This window comes from Dendropsophus ebraccatus, chromosome 9 (assembly GCF_027789765.1).
Source record: "Dendropsophus ebraccatus isolate aDenEbr1 chromosome 9, aDenEbr1.pat, whole genome shotgun sequence".
NCBI classification, from domain to species: Eukaryota; Metazoa; Chordata; class Amphibia; order Anura; family Hylidae; genus Dendropsophus; species Dendropsophus ebraccatus.
The window spans coordinates 104,177,920-104,205,678 of record NC_091462.1 but is presented as its reverse complement, the minus strand read 5'-3'; the positions used below and the strand labels follow the sequence as shown (position 1 = coordinate 104,205,678).

Below are 27,759 nucleotides of genomic sequence, written 5' to 3'. Positions count from 1 at the left end.
TATTGCAAAACAATCCTGATTATTCTGACACATTCCCTTTAAGGGTACGTTCACACTTACCGGATCCGCAGCAGATTTCATTTAATTAAATGAGCACAGCATCAAATCTGCACCATCAAATCTGCTGCGGATCCTGTAGGTGTGAACGCACTCTAATAAGGAAAAACAGATGAACATTGGAAGCTAAGGGGTAATCATGACACCAGTGTGAACATCCTCATATACCACTTTGGTCATAATTTTTTCAGAATTCTGCACCGAATATTTATTTATTTATTATTATCCATTAAACCTGCGAAGACATGGTGAAATTCTGGTGGCCTGCCGCCACCACCAGGGGGCGCTTTATGTATATTTGGTTGTTAATTTCACTGCATAACATGGTGCATGGAGCTATCTGGTAAACCAATTATAATATGTAATATCCATATACATTTATTAGGAAATTTAATCAGCCCAAATGTAGTAAATGGAGAATCTCTCTAAAGAGGTTATCCAGGCTTAGAAAGACATGGCCGCCTTCTTCCAGAAATGGCACCGCACCTGTCCTCCGTTTTGGTGTCGGGTTTTGCAGCTCGGTTCTATTGAAGTGAATGGAGTTGAATTGTAATACCCCACACTACCTGAGCACAGTAGACTATAGAAGCCTCTAACCTGCAGATATGTCCCTATAGCACACGGGGTGCTCAGGATGGAGGTAAGATTCTGGGATGTTATGAATTTAACCCCTAAGTGGTTTTAATGCACTGGGATCTGGACTACTGCCCCCTGCTGGCCCACTGCTGATATCCATTAGGAGCGGCAGGCCGGCTGGAGGTGGGTTGTTCCATTAGGGGATGCAGAGTGCAAGTCTAGAAGCTGCTGTTCATACCCTTTTTTGTCTGTACCAGGAATCTGTGTGAACAATAACCAGAATTACATAAGGAATGGGGGCATTGACCAGCACAGGTCTTCCCACTACTCTTCCAGCTCATCACGGCTTTCTATGAATAGGTTTGGATTAGGAGATCGTATTGTAATCCTGGTGTGTAACAGGTCATACAGCGGACAGCATGGCAAGAGGTAAGTGTGCCGGGCTGCTTCTGTATCTTACAGCTCTTCTGTATTACAATATTACGGTGTTCCAGCGGTTTATCACTTACTTTGAACTCCTTTAGGTTCGGTCAGCCGTTTGTTTTACATCTAGAGAGAAACATCACATGGGATGTCTTACAAAAAGAGATCCTGGAGAAAATGCAGTATTCCTTGCGGCCCTCGGTCTGTGTCCAGGTAAGTGGTATCTGTGTTACCCCACTACCAGTTCATAGGGGTTTACAAAAAAGGGACTACTTTATGTGGTACGGCAGCTCACTCCTATGTATTTGAATAGGACTAAGCTGCAATGATGGGTCTACCGTTTGGACAGAGACCTGTTAGCAGGAAACATGGGCTGGACGTGGCTATAAGGAGAAGTTTCACGGAAATAAAAACGCAGGCAGGGGTGTGTGCGAGAATATATTTTTTTTTGCAGAAATCAATAGTCCAGGTGATTTTAAGAAACTTTGTAATTGGGTTTATTAGGCAAATATGCCATTATCTGCATTCAAGAAGGCTTTCCCCAGGTCCCCCCCCTCCCTCCTCTCTCTCATTCACTGCTCATTATCAGGAAATCTCGACTCTTTTACATCAGTCGCGCCCTGTCTGTTCTATGGAGAGGGGAGGGGGGAGGAGGGAGAGATTAGTCACCAGCAGAGAACAAGGGATTACACAGCGGGACCTATGTGAAAGCCGGTATTCAGAGGTCAGAAAGTTCAGTGCTGACCTCAGAGGAGAGAGCCTGGTAATGTGACTGTAGATTAACTCTTTATTGACCTGTTTTGGTGCCTCATCTCTCCCATCTCCATAGAGAACCATGAAGACAAGGGGGAGATCATCAAACTGCTTTTTCATGATAAATTATTTTTCAGCTAATAAACTCAATTACAAAGTTTCTAAAAAAATCGCCTGTACTATTAATTAAATTAAAATAAATTAAAAATTTAAACTACAGTGACACTTTAAGACCCCGTTCCCACTGAGCAAAACTAGCGGAATTCCCATTCCCATTATGAGCGGGAGGCTAACGGAATTCCGCTAGTTTTGCTCAGTGGGAACGGGGCCTAAAATATATTTACCCATCCCTGTGCCCCTGTAGCATCGCTCTCAGAAAGCGGCTAAATGTCATTTTCTCCCAGCTTCCTGGTATGCGGTTCCTGACGCTACAATGTCGCGGCCTTGCTGAATGATTGCCCACTTTAGCCAATCAGTGACTGCAGTAGTGTCCTGCCCCGGTCACTGATTAGCTGAGTGGGAAATCCCTCAGCCGCGGACCTTGATGATGCAGCTGTTGGAGATTGCGAACACATGGGGATGGGTAGGTATACATATGTTCCTGCATCCCCTGCTTTCCTGTGACTTTTTTTCCTCACAATCTGATCCTTCACACTTGTGAATCATAGTAGTTTACAGCACTATGTGCGGACTCTCTGCTTACACCGAGGCCGGGAGCCTCCTCTCCTCACTACATTACAGATAAGGACGTTTATTAGGGATGCAGTTCTGTTTACTAGTTATGCAACACGTTTTATAGTCTTGTTAACCAGGCGTTCACACCTTGCTTATGTTTTATGTATGCTTTGTACGCTAGGTGTGTCCGTTCAGCCTCCGGGTGGTTACAGCTGTCGGAATAACTTATCTCTTACCTCAGGAAGAAAAACCTCTGTGCCACCCCACAGTCGAAAGGTAAGTCCTGCCCCTGATTCATCAGTGTGATCACTATTATTTATAACCTGCTTTTATTTCTACACATATGAGGAGATTTATGAAACTACAATTCCCATCATGCCTGGACAGCCAAAGCTAAAGCTTCGGCCGTCCAGGCATGATGGGAATTGTAGTTTTGCAACAGCTGGAGGGCCATAGGTTCCCCACACCTTTACACCATGTTTGATAAGTCTCCCCCATGGAATCCATCCTATTGTGTGATTTCAGCTCCTCCAACATTTAGGTGATTATCCATGATAAAATGCATGCAAAATTTTTTGTACATCACTTTTTTTTTCTTGCTCGTTTTCAGGGCTCTCAAATCCTGTGGTATTGGTGGGGCAGCCCATGTGAAGCTGGTGGTGGAATGGGACAGAGAAACGAAAGAATAGTGAGTGTTGAAAGCAACCATGTTTTTGACTTTTGGCACTACCCCTAACACTTGACGTATCCTAGAAAGTAGAAAAATGTTGGGAGTCAACTGCGCAAATTTATTATAATATGCAAATCTGTTAATGTGTTTGGTGCACTTTAGGCTGTCCTAAAGTCAGGAAATGATATTGTGGAGAATTAAATAAACTTTATGCTTTAAAGGGGTACTCCCGCTGAGGGGGGGGGGGGTTGGCACTTTTTTGCAGGGACCGGGGAGGAGATGGCCGAGGGAAAAGACGTCCACTCACCTCGCCAGTTCCAGCGGCGGGTCCTGCATCGCGGCGCTCCGGTGCCCTCTTCCCGGCCGCTTCCTGGTGTCTGACGCGGGCCCGAGACGTTACATCTCAGGTCCGCTCAGCCACTCGGTGAAGGAGGCGGGATCTGTTTAAAGTCCGCTCAGATCCCGCCTCTGTCAGTGAGTGGCTGAGCGGACCTGAGACGTCATGTCTCGGGCCCGCGTCAGACACCCGGTAGCGGCCGGGCACCAGAGCACCGGGATGCGGGACCCGCTGCTGGAACGGGGGAGGTGAGTGGACGTCTTTTCTATCGGCCACCTCCTCCCCAGTGCCAGCAAAAAAGTAACCCCCCGCTGGAGTACCCCTTTAAGGGATATACCCATCCAGGACACTTACGGTATATCCGCAGGATACGCCATAAGTGTCTCCTAGATGCGGGTCACACCTCTGGAACATTGCACCTATTTTCAGATCGAGGCGCCCTCTGGCCTGTTTGCAGTCCCTGGAAGTGGTCAGGAGGCCAAAGTGTCCCAGTACTTATCAGCTGCTGTATGTCCTGCAGGAAATGGTGTATTCTTTCCAGTCGAACACACTGCTTTCTGCTGCCACCTCTGTCCATGTCGGTATTATGCAACCAAAACCAGGAGTGAATTAAAAACACAGACATAAAAACAAAACACAGGCTATGTTCACACACTGTTAAAATTGTGTGGATGGCCGCCATTTAATGGCAAATAGTTGCTGTTATCTTAAAACAACGGCCGTCATTTGCCTTTTAAATGGCATCCTCCACTCAATTTTAACAGTTTGTGAACATAGGCTTTCTGTGTTTTTTAATCCACTCCTGGTTTTGGTTGCAAAATACTAAGTAGAAATACTGTGTGGGGACCATAGCCTAATGATTTTTTATTTATTTTTTTACAGACTTTATTTGTATTTACAAAATGCAATCGCTAGTATAATGCTTTAGAATACATAGTATATATTGCACTACTAAGAGCCTTTGTTAGGCCCTGTTTGCCATGGTTACCATCCGGCATCCCACAATCCACATTGCAGGGTGCTGATGCCAGACAGGGGAGCCCTTCCACACTAGCAAACGCTATCGGCCTATCGGCTACATGTATAGAGACCAGTTTTACTCCAGATCTATGGTGGGCATGCCCTAGTGCAGTATGCAGACTGCTGCAAAACTAAAACTCCCAGCATGTCTGTCGTCTCTTGGACACAGTATTCCAGATGTGATGTCACTAGAGCTCTATACAGCAGGATCACAACCCCAGCATACCACATTATGTGTGTGTGCATATATATATATATATAAATTTATTCTATATACCATACCATGGTGTGGATAACACTGCATGTGGCTTTTTCCACAGCGCAGATTCGGATTATTTTTTAGAGCTAATCTATTTCAGCAGGTAAAGGGGTTCCCCAGACTATTTTCTTCATATATGTCTGTATTAGATTGGTGGGGGTTGACTCGATCATCTGTATAAAGCAGGGGTAGGGAACTTTGGCTAACCAGCTGTTGCAAAACTACAACCCACATCGTGCCCGGACAGCCAAAGCGTTAGCTTTGGCTGTCCAGGCATGATGGGAGTTGTAGTTTTGTAACAGCTGGAGAGCCAAAGTTCCCTACCCCTGGTATAAAGGTAGCCTCTTCAGAGTGTTCAGTTGCCCTCATCCTTACTATTTGCAGCAGCATTGCATGGCACTGCAGTGTTTTCCCATTCACTTGAATAGTACGGCACTGCAGTTCCTTGTACCGGGAGGCTGCAGTGCCCACATGATGCATGGACGCCAGGTGTCGGACCCCCAATGCTCTGATATTGATGGTCTGTCCAGAAAGTAGGCCGTTCATTTCTTTTTTAAGTAGCATATGCTTGATGGATGTTCTACCTTTTAATGCTTGGATGATCCATCCTGCACCTTTTGCATGGCTGAAACTTGATTTCATCAAGAAGAACCAAAACTAATGGGCACTAATGGAATAAATTAAAATTGATCAGAATGTGAAGGCTAGTGAAGCAGACTCTGGGGTGGTCCGTCTGCCGCCTTGTAGTGTTTTGATCGCACCGCTCGTATGAGTTACACTTGTCTGGTTCCTTTACGCTCCATGTGAAGGATGACTACTAACCTGCAATGTAATTGCCTCCGTGACAAGCCTGTCTGAAGCTTCTCTCCCTGCTCTTCCTCGTGAGGCACTGCCAGGCGCTCATCTGTTGCTGTCTGGAATTAGACATGTTTTCACCGTCCTTAGTCACAGTCTGTGTGTCAGCACTGCCGCCGCCGCGCTCATTCATCAGTAAATAGAGCCATGATCAATACTAGAGTCTAGTTATAACGCCACTACGGAAAAGTGCGACAAACACCTGTGATGTGAAACCTAGCGTGTACGCCTGTTGTTTAGGTCCTCCCCATACTACTGGGGACCTACTCCCTCTGTCTACTTACCAGTGATTGTCAGCTCTGTGGCCCAGAACTACTACTGTAAGTAATACATTATTGTAATCACCCTCTATGTCTCTCCGGAAGAGCAGCAGAGTGATATTAAGGAACAAGCGAGCACCGACCTGTCAGCTCAGTGCTCGCTTGCTCCTCATTCCCCGCTCACTGTTTGTGCGTGTATTTAGGCTGCATTCCCACGTTCTGTGATCCTGACGGATCACGGATGTGGAATGCATGTGCCGGAGTCCCCCTGCGCCTGGACAGCATCTGTAATTAGATGCTGGGAGCGGGGGAGACTGTATTCATAAGCGCGGCGCTGTAATGAATCAGCCGCGCGGTGCTGTTACTACAGTGTGGCGCTTATGAATACAGTCTCCCCCGCTCCCAGCATCTAATTTCAGATGCTGTCCGGGCGCGGGGGGACTCTGGTACATGCATTCCACGTCCGTGATCCGTCAGGATCACGGAACGTGGGAATGCAGCCTAAGTGGGGAGCAGTGGGAGGGGCGGTTCCACGGGACGATTATCGTTCAGACGACCGCTATTGCGAACGGCCTAAAATCATTCATCCATTTACATGGAACGATAACTGTTACCTATGATCGTTCTTGCGGTCGTCTTGTCGCCGCTATTGCGTTCGTGACTACTGCGAACGACCGAACGACGTCTTATTCAATGCGAACCATTTGCGAACGAGCAACGATAAAAATAGGTCCAGGTCTTATTAAACGATTAACGATTTCTCGTTTAATCGTTAACTGCTATTCAACCGAACGATTATCGTTTAGATCCGAACGATGTAACGATAATTCGATCGATAATCGTCCTGTGGAATAGGGCCCTTAGATTGTCCAGGCTGCCCATAGAAAATGCGGTCTGCTGTCACCGCTCCTATTGCACAGAGGGACGTTGCAGATCGTTGCTATTTTTGTCATTTAAATAGAACATGCTTTAGGGTACGTGCACACTACGGAATGGTGACTGAAAACTCGCTGTGCATTCTGCAGCTCGCACCCACTTGTGGACTGTGGCGGGTGTGCTCATCTCCGCCTACGTCATAGACTCCATTCTATGCACGGGCTGAATCCGTTGTCCGCTCACATTCTTTGGATGGAGGGTGAAATCCGCCCCTGCATAGAATGGAGTCTATGACACGGGCAGAGACGTGCATGCACGCCACAGTCCGCAAGCGTGTGCAAGCTGCAAAATGCACAACAGGTCTTCCGTTGCCATTCCGTAGTGTGCATGTACCCTTAATAATAATTCGCCCAATCGAACGATTAACGATTTTGAAGTAATGTGTTTTTTATAACAATCAGTGTTTAGACTGAGCGATATATCGTTTGGAAAATTCGTTATTGCGATCGTTTTAAGATCGCTTAAGCCCATCTCAAACATAGGGTAAATCAGTAAAACACTGTTTACACGAAGTGATTTGCGAATTTTTAGTGAATGACGAACGACGATTTGAGAACATGTTGAAAGATCAAAATGAACGATTTGTCGCTTGATCGTTTGCTGTGTTTACACAAGTCGATTAACGCTCAAATGCGATCGGCTATTCTCATAAATAATGATCTATTGCCAAACCGTGGATTTTCCTCCATGTAATTGTCACCTCTGCCTGTCCCAGCATGGTGACTGCGGAGCATTTTCCTGAGCGGTGCATCACGTTCCGGTTCCATGTTGTTGCACGCAGCACAATGATGAGGGAAAAGTCAGAAGGAAACATTTAGACTCCACATGAGTGCAGCTTGACAGCTCGCAGCAAGAATCAGCCTACCACTTCCTACTTATCCCTCCTCATTTACAGCATTACCCAGAGTAATGACATGCTTGCGGGAAATCACATTTCATCAGCCGCTTTAATCCCCTTCCCTAAGAACCAATTTTCATGTTCACAAGCACAGCAATGACAGTCTGGAGGCATTTGCTTTTTAAGATGTTACTTGTGACTGTGGCAGGAAAGCTTAGTCCGCCTTGGTTTTATCCCTATTGTGTGTTTTTCCGAGCAGCGTTTTGTGTTGTACGTGTTACACCCTGTAGGGTGACACACGTCATTACTCGGCCGCTCTTTGGATATATTTAACCCCTTTTTGCCTTCATGGATTTGGGGGCAATTATTCCCTGATATGAAGTCCGGTGTCGGACATTTTTTTCAAAAGAGCCGGGGAGGACGTTGGTAAACATGGCAACATGCACTTACCTCCCCAGTTCCAACAGCTCCCCCAGCCACTTACCGGTCTTAGCTGGTACCTGGGTCGTGACGTGTCAGCCAGGGGACAGCGAACCCCAGTGCTAAAGAAAAGTGCCTGTATTCTCCTTTCCTGGGGTCAGTAGAGGCTATACTGGGAAAAACAGGTTGTGATTGGTAAAAGGGGATGATACCATTAAGAAGGGTGTCTGTACCCCCTGGCTTCTGTTGGTGGTTTACAGGAATAGATGGGATTGGTGAGACACTTAGTAAAATATTCCTACATACAGTCTGGGCTTACTGGAGGATGTGTGGTGTGAGATGACAGAACAGGGTGCATTTGCTTAGGGTCCTATTACACGGCCCGATAATCATTTAGCGAGGGCTGCAGGGACATAGTTACGGATGTCCTTGCAGCCTTTGTTTAAACACCATACTTTACCTAAACATGTTGCGGATCTTCTCCTGCGCTCCTTCTGCCTCCCGCTCCCAGCAGCAGCTTCAGTGCTGACGGAAAGCTCAGCCAATCACTGTCCGTGGCAGTCCTGGCCAGTAATTGGCTGAGCGGTCTGCCTGTTAAGTCAGGCCGCACCAAAGCTGCTGCTGTGCGCGGGATCGGGAGAAAGAAGGAGCGCAGGAGAAGACCTGCAACATGCTTAGGTAATATATGGTGTCTAAACAAGGGCTGCAAGGACATCGATAACTATGTCCCTGCAGCCCTCGCTAAACGATTATCGGGCCGTGTAATAGGCCCAGTAAACCAGCACCGATCTAGCAGATTGGCGCTCGTTTACATTATTGATCGGGCCGTGAAATAGGACCGTTAGTCTAGTGAACAACTAGAGTAAGGTTGCATTCACACACTCCAGGAAGTTGTCTGTGATCATGGACAATTTTATAGCCCATTACTTTCTATTGGGCTATTCACACGGTCCGTTTTTTCACGGATCCACAACGCGTTCTAGGGAAAAATAGGACATGTGCTCTGATGAAATTACAGCACAGATTCCCCCATAGAATACTATGGATCTGACATCTGTGTACATCCATGCTATCTGGGAAAACACGGATGTGATGTAATCACTGTAATTTAAAACAAATCCTTGAAAAAACGGACACTGACACAAAACAGATGGTTTTTCACGGATCACGGAGGTAGCTAGTGGACAGACCTTGAAAATCTCTGAACTTGTGAATGCAGCCTAAATGTTTTGTATGTCACCTTCTGCGGTCATCGGAGGCTCTACAGTGACTGAGGTGATGGTACAGGTAGTGATCAGTAAAGGAGATTGTACCGTGGAGAAAAGTTCCTGTGATGGTTGTGATTGGTAAAGGGACGGTGATAACAGGAGGGAAAGTTTCTATATCCTTTTCTGGAGTCACTGAAGATTTTACAGGTGGAAAGATGGCAGTAAGTGCTGGCATCTATCTTCTTGCTTTTTTTTTTTTTTTTTTATTACAGTAAGAGGGTTTATCCTCATTATTAAGCGCCATAAGTGCCCCATAAAATTTAGAGATCCTAATATGACATATTTTTTTTATCCTTCTGTCCCAGTAAATAGGATTTGTATTGCCTTAACAGTAACAATTTCAAGTTACAATAAACATCTAAGATACAAATGTAAAAAAAACCTTTTTTTTCCAGTAAATGTGTTAAAAAAAATTCCCCTCTCCTAAATATTTTATAAACATATTAAAGGTCTTTCAGTGGTTTAAATGTGCGGAAAATTGAAAGTGTTCATTTTAGAAACCGCAGGAGACTAAAAATATTTGTACTATGTAACACCCGTAAAATTTCATGTAACACCCGTAACAATCTGTTTTGTAAAAAAAAAAAAAAAAAAAAAATTTATAATAATAGTAATAGTAATAAATTATGAAATAATTTCAACCATTAAAAAAAAAAAAAAAAAAAAACTAAGCATAATTATGATCCAGTTCAGAGTTTGGAGCTTTTCCTACTTCTGTCAGGATGCTAGGTCTTTTTTTTTTTTTTTTTTTTTTTTTGTAACACCCAGTTAATGGCCCTTTTAAAAGCTAAGATCCTGCACTCCTGCAGTATACTATCAAGCTGTGGAGTGAAGCGCATGTCAGCGGGCGCCTCTGCTTAGAGACAATGACTGATCAAAATCATCACGTTTTTATTTTGAAGGTTTTTTTTTTTTTTTTTTTATTATACTTTTTTTTTTTTTTTTGTATTCTGCATACCAATACAGAGACCCTCCAGGTACAGTTAGGGTCCATTTAGACAAAGATTATCTGACAGATTATCTGCCAAAGATTTGAAGCCAAAGCCAGAAATAGACTATAAACAGGGAACAGGTCATAAAGGAAAGCCTGAGATTCCTCCTCTTTTCAAATCCATTTCTGGCTTTGGCTTCAAATCTTTGGCAGATAATCTGTCAAATAATCTTTCTGTGTAAATGGGCCCTTAGTCTGGGCTTACAGGCTAGAAATCTGAGAAGATCCAATTTATTTTGATTGATATTTTGTGCAGTTAAAAGCAGTGCCGACTGATGGTCCTAATGCCTTTTATATGACGCTCTCCCCGCTCTGTGCTTGATCTTTCAGCCTTTTTGGTAACACAGAAGAGGAATATGTCCCAGATTCTGAGAGTGTCCGGCTGCAGCGGGAGCTCCACCATCAGCCGCAGTGCTGCAGCCTCTCCCAGTGTTTCCAGCTGTATACCAAAGAGGAGCAGGTTGGTAGACGTCCATGTACATCAGTGAGTTCAGCGGTGATCGATTGCATTAGAAGAGTCGGACTGATAGAAGCTGAATGACTTTGGAAAGAGGATGTGTGAAGTTGAAGCTTGTTATGGTTTTCCTGTAGCGTATTTGCCGCCTGTGCTGTTTGTTTTATGCTTATAAATCCACCTGCCTGACCCGCTTGTGCTGCCTATTTGCAGCTGGCTCCCGGCAATGCCTGGCGCTGTCCTCACTGTAAACAGCTTCAACAAGGCAGCATTAAACTCAGCCTGTGGACCTTGCCTGATGTGCTTATACTACATCTGAAAAGATTCCGACAGGTAAGATGGCATTGCTCCGCAAAGTACAACCAACGTGCACCATAACCATTCGCTGCTTGTTTTTTTTGTTACACTGTTTAAGGCTTGAAAGCTTTACTAACCTACTGACCATCTGCTGGGACACCCCCTCCCCCTACTGACCACCTGCTTGGGCACCCCCCTACTTACCACCTAGGCACCACCCCCACTTGACCAGCTACTGGGGCACCACCCCCACTTGACCACCTACTGGGGCACCACCCCCACTTGACCACCTACTGGGGCACCACCCCCACTTGACCACCTACTGGGGCACCACCCCCACTTGACCACCTGCTGGGGCACCACCCCCACTTGACTACCTGCTGGGGCACCACCCCCACTTGACCACCTGCTGGGGCACCACCCCCACTTGACTACCTGCTGGGGCACCACCCCCACTTGACCACCTGCTGGGGCACCACCCCCACTTGACTACCTGCTGGGGCACCACCCCCACTTGACCACCTACTGGGGCACCACCCCCACTTGACTACCTGCTGGGGCACCACCCCCACTTGACCACCTGCTGGGGCACCACCCCCACTTGAACACCTGCTGGGGCACCACCCCCACTTGACCACCTACTGGGGCACCACCCCCACTTGACCACCTACTGGGGCACCCCCCCCACTTGAACACCTACTGGGGCACCCCCCCCCCACTTGACTACCTACTGGGGCACCACACTGACTACCCGCCGGGGCACCACTCCCACTGGCCGCTTCCTAGGGCACCTACTAATCTTACATGGTCAGCCTTTGTCAGTGGTCACTGTGTAATTCTTTGTTTTTCCTGGGAAGGCGCTGCAGGGGAGTTAAACACTTTCTGCCAGGCTACAGATTACAACTGGTCGCTGGGGTTGCAGCAGAACATCCTATGAGTTTATGCTGCCTCATCTTCTGTTGTCTGGTTGACCCTTATAAACACATTCTTATTACATACATTACATACAAACACAAAAGCTACACTTATTAGGTATCCACATTGTAATAACTTATAAGATAATATATATATATATTGCCCTAACACATACACCCATTGCAGTTTATATAGTGTAGCACTCGCCAGCTGTTGCAAAACTACAACTCCCAGCATGCCTGGAAACCAAGTATTTACTAACACATATACTGGAACAGCCTGGATAGCGGTTATTGGTGTCTGACGTTTTTTTTGTCTGCTCAGGATGGAGATCGGAGGGTGAAGCTACAGAACATGGTGCGCTTCCCGTTGGTTGGATTGGATATGACACCCCATGTTGTCAAGCGTAGTCAAAGTTCCTGGAGCCTCCCGTCACACTGGTCGCCATGGAGACGTCCCTATGGCCTGGGACGTGACCCTGAGGACTTCATTTATGACCTGTATGCTGTCTGCAATCACCATGGGACCATGCAGGGGGGGCACTACACAGGTAGGTTAGGTTAGCCTTCTCGGTGTGTTTTAACCATCAGCAAGCAATGGAAGCCTGGTGAGATGGAAATAAAGCCTCAGACTCATTAAAGGGAACCAATCAGCCTGTTTGGGCTGATATGGTTCCCTGGATCATTGTATAAAGCACCTGGAGCGGCCGCGGCACGTACCGGCCACGGCCACAGCAGGTGCTTTATAACGGAAAAAATGACTTTTATTCCCCGGCTCGTGACTAGATACGAGTGGGGAAGTAGTCATGGTGGGCGGCTCCCCGCTCGTATCTAGTCACTGCGCTCTGCCTGTCAGCGCACTCGGCGCGATGATTGACAGGCAGAGAGGCCAGTAACGGACCTCTCTGCCTGTCAATCATCTCCTCTGAGCGCAGTGACTAGATACGAGCGGGGAGCCGCCCACCATGACTACTTCCCCGCTCGTATCTAGTCACGAGCCGGGGAATAAAAGTCATTTTCTCCGTTATGAAGCACCTGCTGCGGCCGTGGCCGGTACGTGCCGCGGCCGCTCCAGGTGCTTTATACAATGATCCAGGGAACCATATCAGCCCAAACGGGCTGATTGGTTCCCTTTAAAGTTATTGTGTAATGTGTATGTGGGATTCCTGACTAATCAGCAGAATATAACCTGATGTGTCCCTATAGCGCATGGGACGCTGGGAATGAAGGTAAGCTCACCTCCATCATCAGCACCATTTTTGTATATTAGCAGTTTATTTAATATACTAGTGAGTTTGGGTGCACTGGGGGTTCGTGCCTCTGACCTCTGACCTTCCTGTCCCAGCTGGACACCTCTTCTAACTAGTATTCATTAGGAGGGGTGGGCAGGCTGGGACAGATCAGTGCACAGAGATTGGTTGTCCTGCCACCAGTGCACCAAGACACCTCATTATCATATTAAATAAGCTGCTAATATACAAAAATGGTGGCAGTGGTAAGGGTAAGAAAAATACCTTCATCCTAAGTGCTCCGTGCGCTATAGGGACATATCAGCAGGTTAGATTCTTCCAACCTACTGATAGTTTCCCTTTAACACCCCAAAGATAGGTCACCACCAGGGGTGTCTGGCAGCAGCCTTGTCTTCTCACCCCAATAAATGCTTACTTGGCCAACCTTGGGACCATATTAGAAGGCCCAATATTTAGGAGCAAGAGAGCGACGGCCTGTCAGGTTAGTGTTAGCTTGCTCCTCATTCCCCTCTTGGCGTCTGTGCTATTACATGCACAGAAGTCGTGTAGGGGGGCTATGGGGAGCTGCAGGAGTGGTATGATCTTAAAGGGGTTGTCTGCGAAAATATTTTTCTTTCAAATCAACTGGTGTCAGAAATTTATAGATTTGTAATTTACTTCTATAAAAAAAAAATCTCAAGTCTTCCCATGCTATTAGCTGCTGTATGTCCTGCAGGAAATATTATTTTATTTTCAGTCTGACACAGTGCTCTCTGCTGACATCTCTGGCCGAGACAGGAACTGGCCTGAGCAGGAGAGTTTTTTATGGGGATTCATAGAAAACCGAGACAGAGTTCCTGTCTCAGCCAGAAATGTCAGCAGAGAGCACTGTGTCAGACTGAAAATAAAACAATATTTCTTGCAGGACATACAGCAGCTGATAAGTACTGGAAGACTTGTGACACCAGTTGATTTGAAAGAAAAAGATTTTCGCTGGATAACCCCTTTAAAGCGTAACTGTCATATTTTTTTTTATTGCAGAAATCAGTAGTATAAGCGATTTTAAGAAACTCTGTAATAGGTTTCATCAGCCAAAAAAAGCCTCCTTCTGTACTCAAGAAGCAATCTCCCAGCCTCCCCCCCTGACTTCTTATCTGTGCATTATCAGGCAAACACGTCTTCATTACAGAGAAGCCAGCGAAGACGGGCTCTGCTCTCTCCATTGTAAGCCTATGAAGGGGGGAGGGGCTGGGGGAGATGAGGGAGCAGGAAGAGGTGACATGAAGGTCAGCTGTTTGTAGACTCTCTGGGCACCTAAACCGCAGGATTCTGGGGTCAGAACTTACTGAGAGAAGATTGCAGGGTGTTGTGCTGTGCAGGACTGCTCCGTGCTCAGTCACTCCTAACAACCCCTCCCCTCTCCATAGCCACATAATGGACACAGAAATCCTGCTGCTTCTGAAGTGAGGGGGGAGGCTGGGAGATTGCCTTTTCAGTCCAGAAGGAAACTCTTTTGGTTTATAAAACCTCTTACAGAGTTTCTTAAAATCGCTTGTACTGTTGATATTTAATGTTTTCAAAAAAAAATAATGGCCCTGAAATGACAGTTACGCTTTAACATTGTCCGGGGAGCCCATAGAGAGAGCGGAGATCTGCTGCCGCCTCTCCTATTACACAGAGCGACGGCCATAATTAGGATTTTCGGTCGTGTTTTAAATCGACGATCACCCAAAATCATGCATGTCGCTGATGAGCTGTTACACAAAACGATTATAGTCCGGATCAACTGCTGATCGGCCAAATATGGCCGATAATCTCTTCGTATAATAGTACCCTTAGTGTGCAGGTATATAGGGGAGTTAGGAGGAATCTCTGCTGTCTGAATTACAGATGACTTCACTTGTATAACCAGCTTGTCTCTGTCTCAGCTTACTGTAAGAACTCTGTGGATGGCATGTGGTACTGCTTTGATGACAGCGACGTTCAGGCCCTCGCAGAGGATGAAGTGTGTAAACCAACAGCCTACATCCTCTTCTACCAGCGCAGAGCGGCTGTGCCATCCTGGTCGGCAAACAGTTCTGTGGCAGGTCTGTTCTTCCCTGTTGTAAACTTTAACTTTACTTCTGTCACCCTTAGATGGGTTCAGGCTTATCACCAGTATCTAATCCTTTACTGTACAGGTTCCACAAGCTCCTCGCTGTGTGATCACTGGATCTCTAGACTACCCGGCAGCCGGCAGCCCAGCATTGCTTCTGCAGCCTCTTCCAGGCGAACGTCACTGGCTTCACTAGCGGAGTCTGTGGAACTGACGGGGGAGAGGAGTGAAGACGATGGTGAGGCATAACCTATAGGTTTTATATATCCTACAGGTCTTCTAGAATCTAGCAAGATTTGCAGTGATTTTTATGGGAAAATAGTATATTCACCTATGATTCATTTCCCATTGTAGGCTTAGAGGGATTGTCCGGGATAAAATAATGAATAGGCTATCATTTGTTTTATCCTGGACAATCTCTTTTGGTGATGACCGATATAATAGTGGATTTCAGTTGGCAGTAATATGGTTAATAACCAGACCTAATGTGGTTCTGTGAAAATTATGGCCTGTCCTCCAATTGGGTCATCAATATTACTTTAATATGCAAAAGAACAGCCCGTGGAGCCTCTAAGAGTCTCGAAACACAGGACTAGCCCGATATCCCTCTGGGAAGGACCCAGCCAAGGGGTGGCTACTGTGAGGGAACCACCAAAACCACCATATTAAGTGGCCCTATAAGTCAATGTAATGACAAGGGATAAACCAAGGTCAGGTAACCATCCACAGACAGCTGTTTCGGGGTGTTGCCCCTCATCAGTGTGGAGCAGGATTCTGGCTAGGTGGGAGCAATGTCTAGTAGAGCCATAAGAGAAACAGATTGCTGAACTCAGGGAGACCAGCCAAACGACAACACTGCCGGCTTCTAGTGAAAGTGCTCAATGCAGTGAAATCCTAGGTGCATTGCCCCCTGGGAAACATAATAATGCAAAAGAGGAGCCCATGGAGCCTCATTTAAGAGTCTCGATCAATATTTCTTTAGCAGGCATGCCCGACTATCAACCATACACCACAGCCTCCTCAATATTCACCTGCACTTGTCCTTTCATTGCTGTACTGTTTGTAATGGTGATACAATGAACTACAGCATTGTTTTATTCAAAAAGCTGATCAGCAGAGGGTGCCAGGGAGTCTAATATATAAGAGGTTATCAATGCTTAGGAAAGCATGGCCACTGATTTCCAGAAACAGCACCACTCTTGTCCTCAGTTTGGTTGTGGAGGATGGCGCTGTTTTTGCAAGAAAGTTTTTTTTTTTTTTTTGCCTAATCTTGGATAATTCTTTTTAATCGACCATCAGACAGATAGACCATCAAAGAGGATGTGGGGCTGGTTTTGTGCTGTATTCCCTGCACTGTTTTTGCCCTGGCCACTGGCTCATTTAGTTTAGTGGCCTGGAGCGCTAAAATCTCAGAACCTCCCTTCACAAACTGTGATGGTCTCAGAGTTGGGCCCTCGCTGATTTATGGGATGATTGTATGTTTTAGACATATGTACCATCCCTTTGTGACAGGGATGGGGAACCTTCGGCACTCCAGCTGTTTCAAAACTACATTTCCCATTAGGCATGATGGCAGTTGTAGTTTTGCAGCAGCTGGAGGGCTGAAGGTTCCCCATCCCTGCTTTATGAGATGGGTAAACCCCTTGGGTAATTGTATGGTTCTGTGGTGATCTAAGTTGTAGTCAGAAGAACAGTGAGAGGTTTAATACTGCAGCCATAATACAGATACTAAACTGTGGCTTCAGACTTTTAGTTTGCCGTGAACTTTTAGAGGACTGGGGAGCTAGTGATGACCCTTGTACAATTTATTCTACTTGTCGTCATTGGTTCTTTACTGTCCATATGCAATGCCAGTTACTCGCTGGCTTATGTTTTGCATGCATGGACTTATAATGTGTTCTTCCTCCCTTAGGTGGATTCTCTTCCCGGCCGTTTGTCCGCAGTGTCCAGCGTCAGAGCTCTGGCCGAGCCTCCATCACTAGTCCTCTTGTCTCCAATGAGAACGGTTTTAGACCATCTTGGTCACTAGCAGCAAAACTTCACCTACGTGCAGCCACGTCTTGCCGTCACCCCTCAGACTCTCCCATACATGGGTCCTCCCTCGGCAAGATAGGTGAAGCTGACGACCACGTATCAACATCCTGTTTTGGAAGCCTTCGTAACCTGTCTGGCAGCTTCCATGAACACCTTGAAGGTGTTCGACGTGAGCATCGTGCAACATCCCGGGCCCCCTTGGCAGTAGCTGAATGTGCTGCTCAGAGAGAGACTATGGTTAAGAAAATGACAACTGCAGAGACCCCAGTAAAAACCGCGGCTGAGCTGGTGAGCAGTAACCCATTGGATCCTATAGATAACAATAACCACATCGCCTTTGTTGATCAAAGTGATTCTGTGAGTTCATCCCCTGTCCGTGAGTCACCACAGAGCGAGGAAATACAGACCAAGAAGCCAGTGACCAGTAAAGCATCAGCTGTGCAGGAAAAGGTGACAAGAACCCCAGAAAAGGAGTGTAGTAAGACCACGTCAGCGACATCTAGCAGTAGTGGTAAACCTGTCTCCAAGACCAAGAAGAGTGAAGTCAGAACGCCTACACGTCGTTCATCTCTACAGCCGAAGAAAGATGCCGGGAAACCACCAGAAGCCTCCACCCCGGTGTCTCAACATAGGCAAAAATCCTCAAGTTCTGTACATGGAAACATCTCTTCTCCAGCACCTAAGAAACCTGTTCCTTCTTCTAAAACCTCTTCAGTATCCAGCTCATCTAGTAAGCATAGAGCACCTGAAAAGACTCTCAGCAGAGAGGGATCTAAAGTGAGCTTGGGCTCAGACAAGGCCTCCACTACCAAACCTTGTACCTCCATCCGCGCTACAAATCCCAAGAGCAATGATACTCCAGCAGATAGTCGGACTGTACGAAGTTCCTCCATGGCTAGCCTCCGAACACCTCAGAACCAAGCTCGCTCCAGTCTCAAGCGGGACAGCAAGTCTGAGGAAAAGGGACTGAGCTTCTTTAAGTCTGCCCTGAGGCAGAAGGAGAGTAGGCGGTCAGCAGACTTGGGGAAGACGAGTCTATTATCTAAGAAACCACCGGGAACCAAGAGTGTAGGTCAGGAGAAACCAGAGACTGTGCCATTGTCGCCAACGTCTGAAGTGGCCCCAAGTCCAAGAAAGCATTCTGCCTTACCTCAAAACAAAGCCAAGTCTTCCTCTGATGAAAGACAAGCCCAGTCATCTCCTGGTGGGAAAAAGACTGCTGACAAGTACCTGAAAAAATTCCCATCATCCTCAAAGCCATCTCCTAAAGCTCAGTGACCCAGGGTGCAGGGGCAGCCGTACACCAAGTCCCGATGAATGCGGGAGAAGCCGCCCCTGCCTACGCTGCTGTTTTGGGAATGTATGCACTTTTAGATTTTTATTTTTTTTGTTAACTTTTGTGGGGTTGAGGGTCTTGTCCTTGTATTCTCCCAGCATTGCTTGCGCATGGAAATTGACTTTGTTGCGTTAAACCTGCTGGTGGAGTGAGCCATGCCCTGCCAGCGGATGAACTGAGTTACTCGGCCAAGTCCTGCTGAACCTTTTGCCCGCTTGTCCTAATTCTCAAGGGAAGAGGAGGAACGGTTGGTTTCTCTTCTGCCGTCAGAATGCTGCTTTTCATCTCTCTTATCTTCCTTACCAAAGCCCGGCTGTGACTCGAGAGGAGAGTAGGATGAAGGTTGGGTTGACTTCTCATGCTTCGGAGGAGACTCTCCTTGGCAGTACCGATTGAAGCTCTGCGTTGCATACCCTTCCTGGGAGTCACTGGAGCACAGGCTCTCCTCCATTATCTCATCGTATCACCTCTGGAGCGGCATTGAGGACATTGGTAACCTCTTACGGTGTTGACTTCTCATATCCCCCCTCATGCTCATGAATAATTACTTGATATCCTAATAGTGCTGATAATCTTCTAGGTATAGTGGTTAATTCTATAAGCTAACCAGGGATCGGCCACTTCCCGTTCTCTTGGTCAATAACGTATACCCTTCCCCCTTGTTGTAGCGGTGGTATTTGCAAGGCCCGTCATCCCAGTATGATAGTGTCCCGCTTAGCACACCCTCATGTTATCATCATACCTCCAGTCTCTGCAGTACCATTGCACTGTATACATACTGTTTCTCAATATAAAGTGTCTGTAAGCACAGGAGGGTAAATCTGTAAATCCTCGTTGCCATCCCATACCGCCATAGCTGCTTTATAGACCTATAATAGTTGCCGCTCTGCAAGACCAATGGCTCTTTTACAGAGTGAGGCCTTTGCAATATGTACTTTGGGCATATGGTAATGTATGACATACGGTTTCATCCTTTCGGTTATCACTGACTACGATCGTTGAATCGACTCTCGACTTTCGTCTCTCTCTCTACCTGCACTGCCCCAGTGTTTTAACCATGTGTTCGACCTCAGGAAGGAGTTGCGTTCCAGGAGGCTGATACCCCAGGGCAGCTTTTGTAGCAGAATTGGAGATTCCAGGAAGAGACCGTTCATCGGAGAGAGATTCTATTATACATTTCATGTACAGCAAGTGACATTCCAAAAGGTTGGCCTTTTACCGCAGACCACCACATCTGCCATTTTTTTGCCAATCACAAGGTGCTCCCCTCGCCCATTAGTTTAGCTGTAAACATTGTTGGTGCCGATTCCAGAGTATGATATAGTAGAACACTAAAAAATTCCAATTTTTTTTTTTTTATGTTGACTTTGTAGACTTTTATTGCTGCTTGGATGAACAGACTGTTGATGAATAGATGCATATTTTTCTTTGACCCCTGTTTGTAGCACGGGCTGGCGTACAAGCGGATGCACGGCTGGACCTCTCCCTAGTCTTCTGTCCCTTTTGCTCAGGCACTTTTTTTGCATGGCAATGTTGAATGTGCACGCACTTGTAACCTATGCAAACTAATGTTGGAAATATACTCTGTGCTCTCACCTCTCCGCAAGCGCCCAGCATATCTTTTCTGTGGACTCATCACAGATCGGTAGCTTCTTCTTTTCATGTTATCATTTTTTTTTCTCTCCGGTATAGTTACCTTATTACGGTCATTGTTAGGTTATTCTCTTATATAGTCTTATACCCACATTCACCTATGCTGGTCAGTGATACAGGGGTCCCATAAACAGAGCAGCGGACAGACATGTTACCGCCCCAGGCATGATGGCGATAGCTCATAGACTTGCCTGACTGTGACTCTATGCAGTTAAGGGGGAAAATGAAACCCTTGTTCTTGGGATCATGGGGGTCAGATCTTCAGTAAACACTCACTTAGTTCTCATGTGTTTCCGAAAAAAAAAAAAAAACATGTAATACACGAACAACCAGAAAACCCCTTTAAATAAAATCATCCACTAGAACAGCTGTGGGGGGACCTTTGGGCATAATGGGCATTGTAGTTTAGCTACAGCGGAGGGCTGAAGGTCCCCCATCCCTGTTCTAGGGGATGATTTCATTTAAAGGGGTTTTGTGTGTATTACATGGGGCTTTTTCAGAAACACATAAAGACTAAGGGGGACATTTATCAATGTAAAAATGCGTATTTTTTTGTGGATAGGGGACAGATGCGAATAAATTTATTAAAAAGTAGTCAGGAAACCTACTCCAGCTCCGAGCTGGCATAGGTCTCCTGGCGTGCGCACTGGTGCACACGGGATTTATGTAGAGGCAGTCCGCCTCTACATTAATCTCTGTACTGCCGGAGCTGCGGGGACGTTTTTAAGTCCGGTGCAGAAAGCGCTGTACTTAATAAATGTCCCCCTATGTGTCTGTTCCCTGAAGATGTGACTGTAAGGGGTGCCTGATGGCATTGGCAAAGAATGTCGCCGATCCCTGTGCTGGCGCCGATCTGCTACTGTAAAAAAATAATAATAATAAAGCAATGTACCTAATGATATATTCACTTTAAAGATTTCCAATCTTCCAGTGCATATTAGCTGCTGCATGTCCTGCAGGAAGTGGTGTATTCTTTCCAATCTGACACAGTGCTCTCTGCTGCCAGATTGGAATACTTACACCACTTCCTGCAGAACATACAGCAGCTGATAAGTACAGGGAGCCGTAAAATTACAAATCTTTATAACTTTCTGACCAGTAGATTTGAAAAAAAAATAATAATAATAATTCTCGGTAGTACCCCCTTTAAGGAGAAACAACTACTTTGTCCGAAGCCATGTTCATATCAAATCCATAGGCGAATACGTGGCCATACTAGTATAACTATGCCATGTTTTGTGGTTTTCATTGGACTGAACACAATCTATTAGTGACTAAGTTCAGTTTGTTTTAGGTTTTTTGGGGGGCTCAAAAGTGCAGGTGTCTGCCGTTACGCCCCGATGTAAGCTGCTTATCGGACGTGAACGTAGCCATACCTGTATGTCTTGTATTTTTTTACATCTCTACGTCTAGCATTGCAGCAGTGCACGGATTGTGTTCTTTCTGCATCATATACGCTGAACACTGAGGGTTCAGCTTGAAAAGCCGAGGGGCTCCAAGCAAATATTATGCAAATGAGAAACAATCTTTAAAAAAATTTAGAAAAAATCCTCCATACTAAATACCGGATTCTAAAGGTTAAAGAGGATCTTTGGTTGTAACAGGCTCCTGTACAGGTTATGCAGCCAGATTTGCATAGCGCTTCCTCATTTTCATTGTCCCCTGACTTTTGGCCGCGCCGCATCGGAGCCCGGGATGTTAGAGTCAGACCTTGGCTTCCGATCATTGCGCTGCCCTAGGCTTTCCAAGTCAGTGTGTTGTGCCAGCTGTACAAGGTCTCACTTTCCGGGACCTTATTGATCGAGTAGCTGGCGGCCAAAACTTGTGGATGTGAAGCGGAGTGCGAAATGCCTTCAACAGTTCAGGTTATGGCGGCCATCGTGTCCCAGGGTCATTTTATTGTCCTGCGGTTTTTATGCCACACACATCATTGGGGAAGTTCACATTGGATTAATGTCTCGAGAAATGTCTAAATTCGTGGTTTAAAGTGATTCTCCACCTTTTTTAGCATCATGTTGTTTTAAAATTCTCTACTGATTTTTAATTTGGATGTGGAGCTCTGTATCAGAATGGCACGTTTGCAAAAGTAGATCCGGGCCAAGTGTCCCTAAACTTTTCTTCGGCTTCTGACCTGTCATCGAGGCGGCGATCGGAGTCGCGTAGCTCTTTGTTAATATTCGGTGAGAAGTAGAATAAAAGATTAGGTACTCTTAAAGACTGGGTGTTCACTTTAGGCCTAAACCTTTTATAAAGGTTTATTTCTTATGTTCCTGTATCCTTTTAAGCAGCTTTCTATTCATTTGGTAATGTTGTTATGAAATGCCTTTGTGTTCTATTTCCGTGGTCCAGAATATACAGTGATTTGATCAAGACGCTGTAGCATCCATTGACACGAGCCGTTCCATCCCTACCATTCCATTGTTGTCTATGGAGTGGGAAGTGGCACAGCTGACTTTGACTATACAAGGCCCACTAGCACCAGGCTAACCAGGACTGTGTACTAAGTAAAGGTACACCAGCTCAAAGTTTGGGTGCACTTACTTGCTGGCTATAAAGGGCTGCACATTGCATACAGAGTTTCTCGAGTTTTGCAATGGAACCATTCATCCTTGTTGCACAGCAAGGACCGACATTGGTTTTCATCTCACCATGCTTAGCCGGTTATAGGTCTGCTGATATCCTTAAGGTTGGACAAAATGCCCTTCAAGTCTGAGAATAATGTGTTTGTAGAACGTATTTTTACTTTAACCCCTCTAACCCTTATGTTTGATTCTTCTTCTTTTTCATGTCTAATATTACTAGAATAAATGTTAGACCAGGGCAGGATATCCCTACTGTGAATGCTCTTAGCTGTCTTTTCCTGAAACAGCGCCACTTGTGTCCGGAAAGGTTGCGCCTTGTATTGCAGCTGAGCCCTGTTCACTTTAATGGGCACTGGTTTCTGCACACTTTGCCTAAATCAATAGTACAAGTGAATGGTAGGACCTACATTCCTTAATCTCTAATCGGTCAACCTCTGCCCTGATTTTCCCTTCTGCCTGAAAAAAAATGGTCCATCTTTTGGGACTACCAATTGACAGAAGGATCAGGTTACATGAGGCCTATACTAGTCTTTAGAGTCTTGGGAAGGGGATCTGAGAACCTGAGACTACAAAGAGTAAAGAAGTTTACTGTAAGTATTGATTCACAGCTTAGACTGCTCACTACTGCTCTGTAATGTCCTCCATGCTGCAGCAGCTCATAAGTTGTTCAGAGCAGGATCTCCTCTTCTGTATGTGCAGTACATGGAAACATCAAAGCAGCTCGTAAAAAGGTACCTGAAATGACAGGAATGCTTTATAGGAGCTCTGCTGCGATGTCTGACCCCACCTGTGGAATGAGTGGCGCTGTTTTAAGAACACAAAACCCCCCCATTCCAGTCTCATGAAAGTCTTGCGCTACTCAAGTCGTGCAGTGTAGCCTAGATTGCAGTAGAGCAATTGTATTTTTTTAATCCCTGTTATATCCGATTGCCAAATCCTGCTTGTACATTTTTACCTTGTGTCTTGTGTTATCCTTCAATTTTTTTAAATTTGTGCTGCTAATAGAACAAAACATTCCCTTCCCATATTGAATTGGATGTAAGAGGAATTCTCATTTGTCGCCTCTGTTCAGTCTTTTCAGGGCAGGCGCCTACAACCAATGAATCGACCATTGGTATCGAAATCATGTGCCGGGCAGCCACGCCGTGGTCTCTGTGCCGGGCAGCCACGCCGTGGTCTCTGTGCCGGGCAGCCACGCCGTGGTCTCTGTGCCGGGCAGCCACGCCGTGGTCTCTGTGCCGGGCAGCCACGCTGTGGTCTCTGTGCTGGGCACTCACGCCGTGATCTCTGTGCCGCGGCAGCCACGCCGTGGTCTCTGCACCAGGCAGCCACACCGTGGTCTCTGTGCTGGGCACTCACGCCGTGGTCTCTGTGCTGGGCAGCCACGCCGTGGTCTCTGTGCCGGCCAGCCACGCCGTGGTCTCTGTGTCTGGCAGCCACGCCGTGGTCTCTGTGTCTGGCAGCCACGCCGTGGTCTCTGTGTCTGGCAGCCACGCCGTGGTCTCTCTTGGTGACTTTGTAGCACAGCCCACCTTGAATGATGTCTGGTACTTGTCAATATTGGTTTTACACCCCTGCCTTGAAATTGGGACAACACTGAGATTGTATCCTTTACAATACACTACATAGCAGTCCCTTCTATGGTGCTACAGTCCATGGCGAGGGCTGACGTTCTCATACCCCCCATTGGTGTTTGGGGAGGGTATTTCTATCTTCTTTGAGAATAACCCTTTATTGGAGCAGCTCCATCTTGCTTATCCAGACTCTTCTGGCTACACTGGATTTTGTATATGGCTTTTTTTTTTTTTTTTTTACCAGTTTGCCTTCTCATGTTATGTTATGCATTTATTCAAATGTGAGTTGTTTTTGGATTGTAGATATGTGAGATTTGCTACCTGCTGGTTTGGGAGAGAGTGATGGACATTGGATCGCTCACCTTCCCTCCGGGCCTCTCCTACTCTTGCTCTTTTGGGAACACTGGTTCTAATATGTCGGGCCTGGTGCATGACGGTGTATCGATGCCTTTTTATTTATTTTTATGTTTTATTATGCCAGGTGTATGCACTTTTAATATGCAGAATTTATATTTTTTACTTTCAAGAATGCTTCTTTGTGGGAGACACGTTTGATAACCTGTAGTTGAGAATATTATAATGCGGAAAATTAAAGCATCAAAATGGACAATAAGACGACGGAGTGTGTGTGTTTTCTTTACAGACTCTGAGCACTTCTCCATCCACCCTGTAGAGGGCGATCATGACTTGCGCTGTAATATAGTGCACAGATGTACTGGAGACATTGTAATATTAATTCTTCCTTGGGTGGAAACAGATTTATTTCTTTCAAGAAACTAGGATAATGCGGAGAGAGGCTTGTTACTCTTACATATCGAGAGTCTGAAATGTGACAGTATCAAAATTTTCCATTTTGAATGCATTGTACCAGCTGTTGCAAAACTACAACTTCTAGCATGCCAAAAATTTCCCATAAAATTCGCTATATGTTATCCCATTGCATGCTGGAGAGCCACAGGTTAGAGATCACTCCTTAATATCAGTTTCCCCCCCATCTGTGGCTTTCATGCTGCCGTAAAACTGTAAGGGCCCTATTACACGGAGCGATAATCGACCAAATTGGGCCGATTCTTCCGATTACCGCTCAGTGTAATAGAGACATCGATCAACGGCTGATAGTTGGTTACATTTGAACCCAAAATCATCGGGCGCCGACTGTACATTCCTACGTGTAATAGTGATGCACGGCTGACAATTGCACAAAAACCCTATACCTTACCTCTTCCAGCTCCTGTGCTCCGCAGCTTCCTGCTCCCGGCAGCAGTGGCGTCTGAGCTGACTGTCAGCTGACAGGTCGCTCAGACGCTGCTGCCTCCGGGATTGAGATGATGCACAGGAGAGAAGACCGTGAGCGGGGAGAGGTAAGGGACCATTTGTTGGGCAAGGGCTGCATGGACATCGCTAATGATGTCCATGCAGCCCTTACTGCTTGATTATCGGGCCATCTAATAGGATTAGTAAACAAGCGCTGATCTAGCAGATTGGCGCTCGTTTACTAAAACGATCGGGCCGTAGTTGGCCCATGTAATAGGACCCTAGGGGTGGTAGTACTCGTAACGATTATCATTCGGATTTGAACGATAATCGTTTAGTGTAAAAGCAGCTGATTAAAAATCGCTTTGTGTAATAGTACCCTAACTCTCAGCATGTCTCGACATCTGCAGACATTGTTTAAACACTGCTCTAAATAAACATTTTTAGTTTTTAAAAAAGAAACAATTTACCATGCGGAAGAGGCTACAGTGAATGTAGGACGCACTGCAAATAAATGCAATAATACATGGCACATAAATCATCCTTTCAGCCAGTAATACTGTACACTAAGAGTGTGAACTCACCCTAACGAAACTGCTTCTTCAGAGGGGGTTTCTGGGAATTGTATATTGATGGCCTATGTGGTCGGACTCTCAGATGAAAAAAGTGGCCGAGGTGATTACACGCACAGCCGCCACCACATTTAGGGTAGCTTCACACGTACCACATCGCAGCAGATTTTACAGTGCGGATTTGATGCTGTGTTCATTCATTTGGTCAAATCTGCTGCGGATCCGCAGCAGAAAATCTGCTGCGATGCGGTACGTGTGAAGCTACCCTTACAGTGCTTCTCTGGCTAAACGATGGCGATCACTCAGATGATAGGTGGATGGAATCCTCCTGACCTGATATTTGTAGCCTATGCTTGTTAAAAACATTTTAAGGGTAGCTTCACACCTACGGCATTGCAGTGGATTTTCTGCTGCGGATCCGCAGCAGTATTCATCTAAATAACTGAACACAGCATCAAATCTGCTGCGGATCCTGTATGTGTAAACGCACCCTAAAGGGGTAGTTCACAAAAAAGATTTGTAATTTATTTCTATTTAAATGCCATATGTAGCCCGGGACCGTGGCTATAAGCGGGCACCGTCCAATCGCCATGCCCGCTAATTAGCTTTTAAAATGCAGCAGTCAAAGTTGACAGCTGCATTGGAAAAGCAGCTTTTTCACATCCCTTGGTCGCGAAGGAGCGATCCCCGCATCTGACCTGGGCGGGGGTCTGCACCGTATCCCGGCTCGGCACTCTATTGTTTTCGGCTGCAGCCGGAAGCAATAGAGTGCCTATTTTATTGATCTATGCAGTATTATTAAACTGCATACATCTCAATGAGAGATCAGTGTGCTTATACTAGAAGTGCCCCAGGGAAAATAACCCTGACCCCAGGGGGAATAACCCTAACCCCAGGGGGACTTCTAGTAAGTGTGTAAAAAAAAAAGATTTTTTTTATTAATAAAAAAAATCCCTTTCCCTAATAAAAGTTTGAATCACCCCCCCTTTTCCCATGTTTTGTATCGCGGCGTGCGTAATTGCCCAAAATTTTGCACATTCCTGATCTCGCACGGTAAACTACGCAAGCGCAAAAAAATCCAAAATTGCAAAATTGCTCATTTTTGGTCGCATGAAATCCAGAAAAATTGTAATAAAAAGCGATCAGAAAGTCGCATATGCGCACTCAAGGTACTGATAGAAAGAACACATCATGCCGCAAATAATGGCACCTCACACAGCCCCATAGACCAAAGGATAAAAGAGCTATGAGCCTGGGAGTGGAGCGATATTAAGGAACATATATTTGTTAACAATGGTTTTAAATTTTTTTTAAAAGCCATCAAGTAAAATAAAAGTTATACATGTTACATATCGTTGTAATCATAACAACTTGAGGAACATATATAACAAGTCAGTTTTAATAGTCGTAATAACAAAAAACAAATA

At 45.8% G+C, this 27,759-nt stretch overlaps 1 protein-coding gene across 1 annotated transcript in view; it reads left to right on the top strand.

Moving 5' to 3' along the window:
- Positions 1-25,119, top strand: part of USP31 (ubiquitin specific peptidase 31) — a 45,477-nt gene extending 20,358 nt beyond the window's left edge. The window contains exons 7-16 of the mRNA XM_069984145.1: positions 891-1,062; positions 1,158-1,269; positions 2,666-2,760; positions 3,095-3,172; positions 10,669-10,798; positions 11,006-11,125; positions 12,329-12,554; positions 15,161-15,319; positions 15,413-15,565; positions 17,240-25,119. Of these exons, the coding sequence (XP_069840246.1) occupies positions 891-1,062; positions 1,158-1,269; positions 2,666-2,760; positions 3,095-3,172; positions 10,669-10,798; positions 11,006-11,125; positions 12,329-12,554; positions 15,161-15,319; positions 15,413-15,565; positions 17,240-18,639 (2,645 nt within the window). The 3' untranslated portion in view covers positions 18,640-25,119. The remainder of the gene's footprint in view (positions 1-890; positions 1,063-1,157; positions 1,270-2,665; positions 2,761-3,094; positions 3,173-10,668; positions 10,799-11,005; positions 11,126-12,328; positions 12,555-15,160; positions 15,320-15,412; positions 15,566-17,239) is intronic.
- The last annotated feature ends 2,640 nt before the right edge of the window (positions 25,120-27,759 follow it).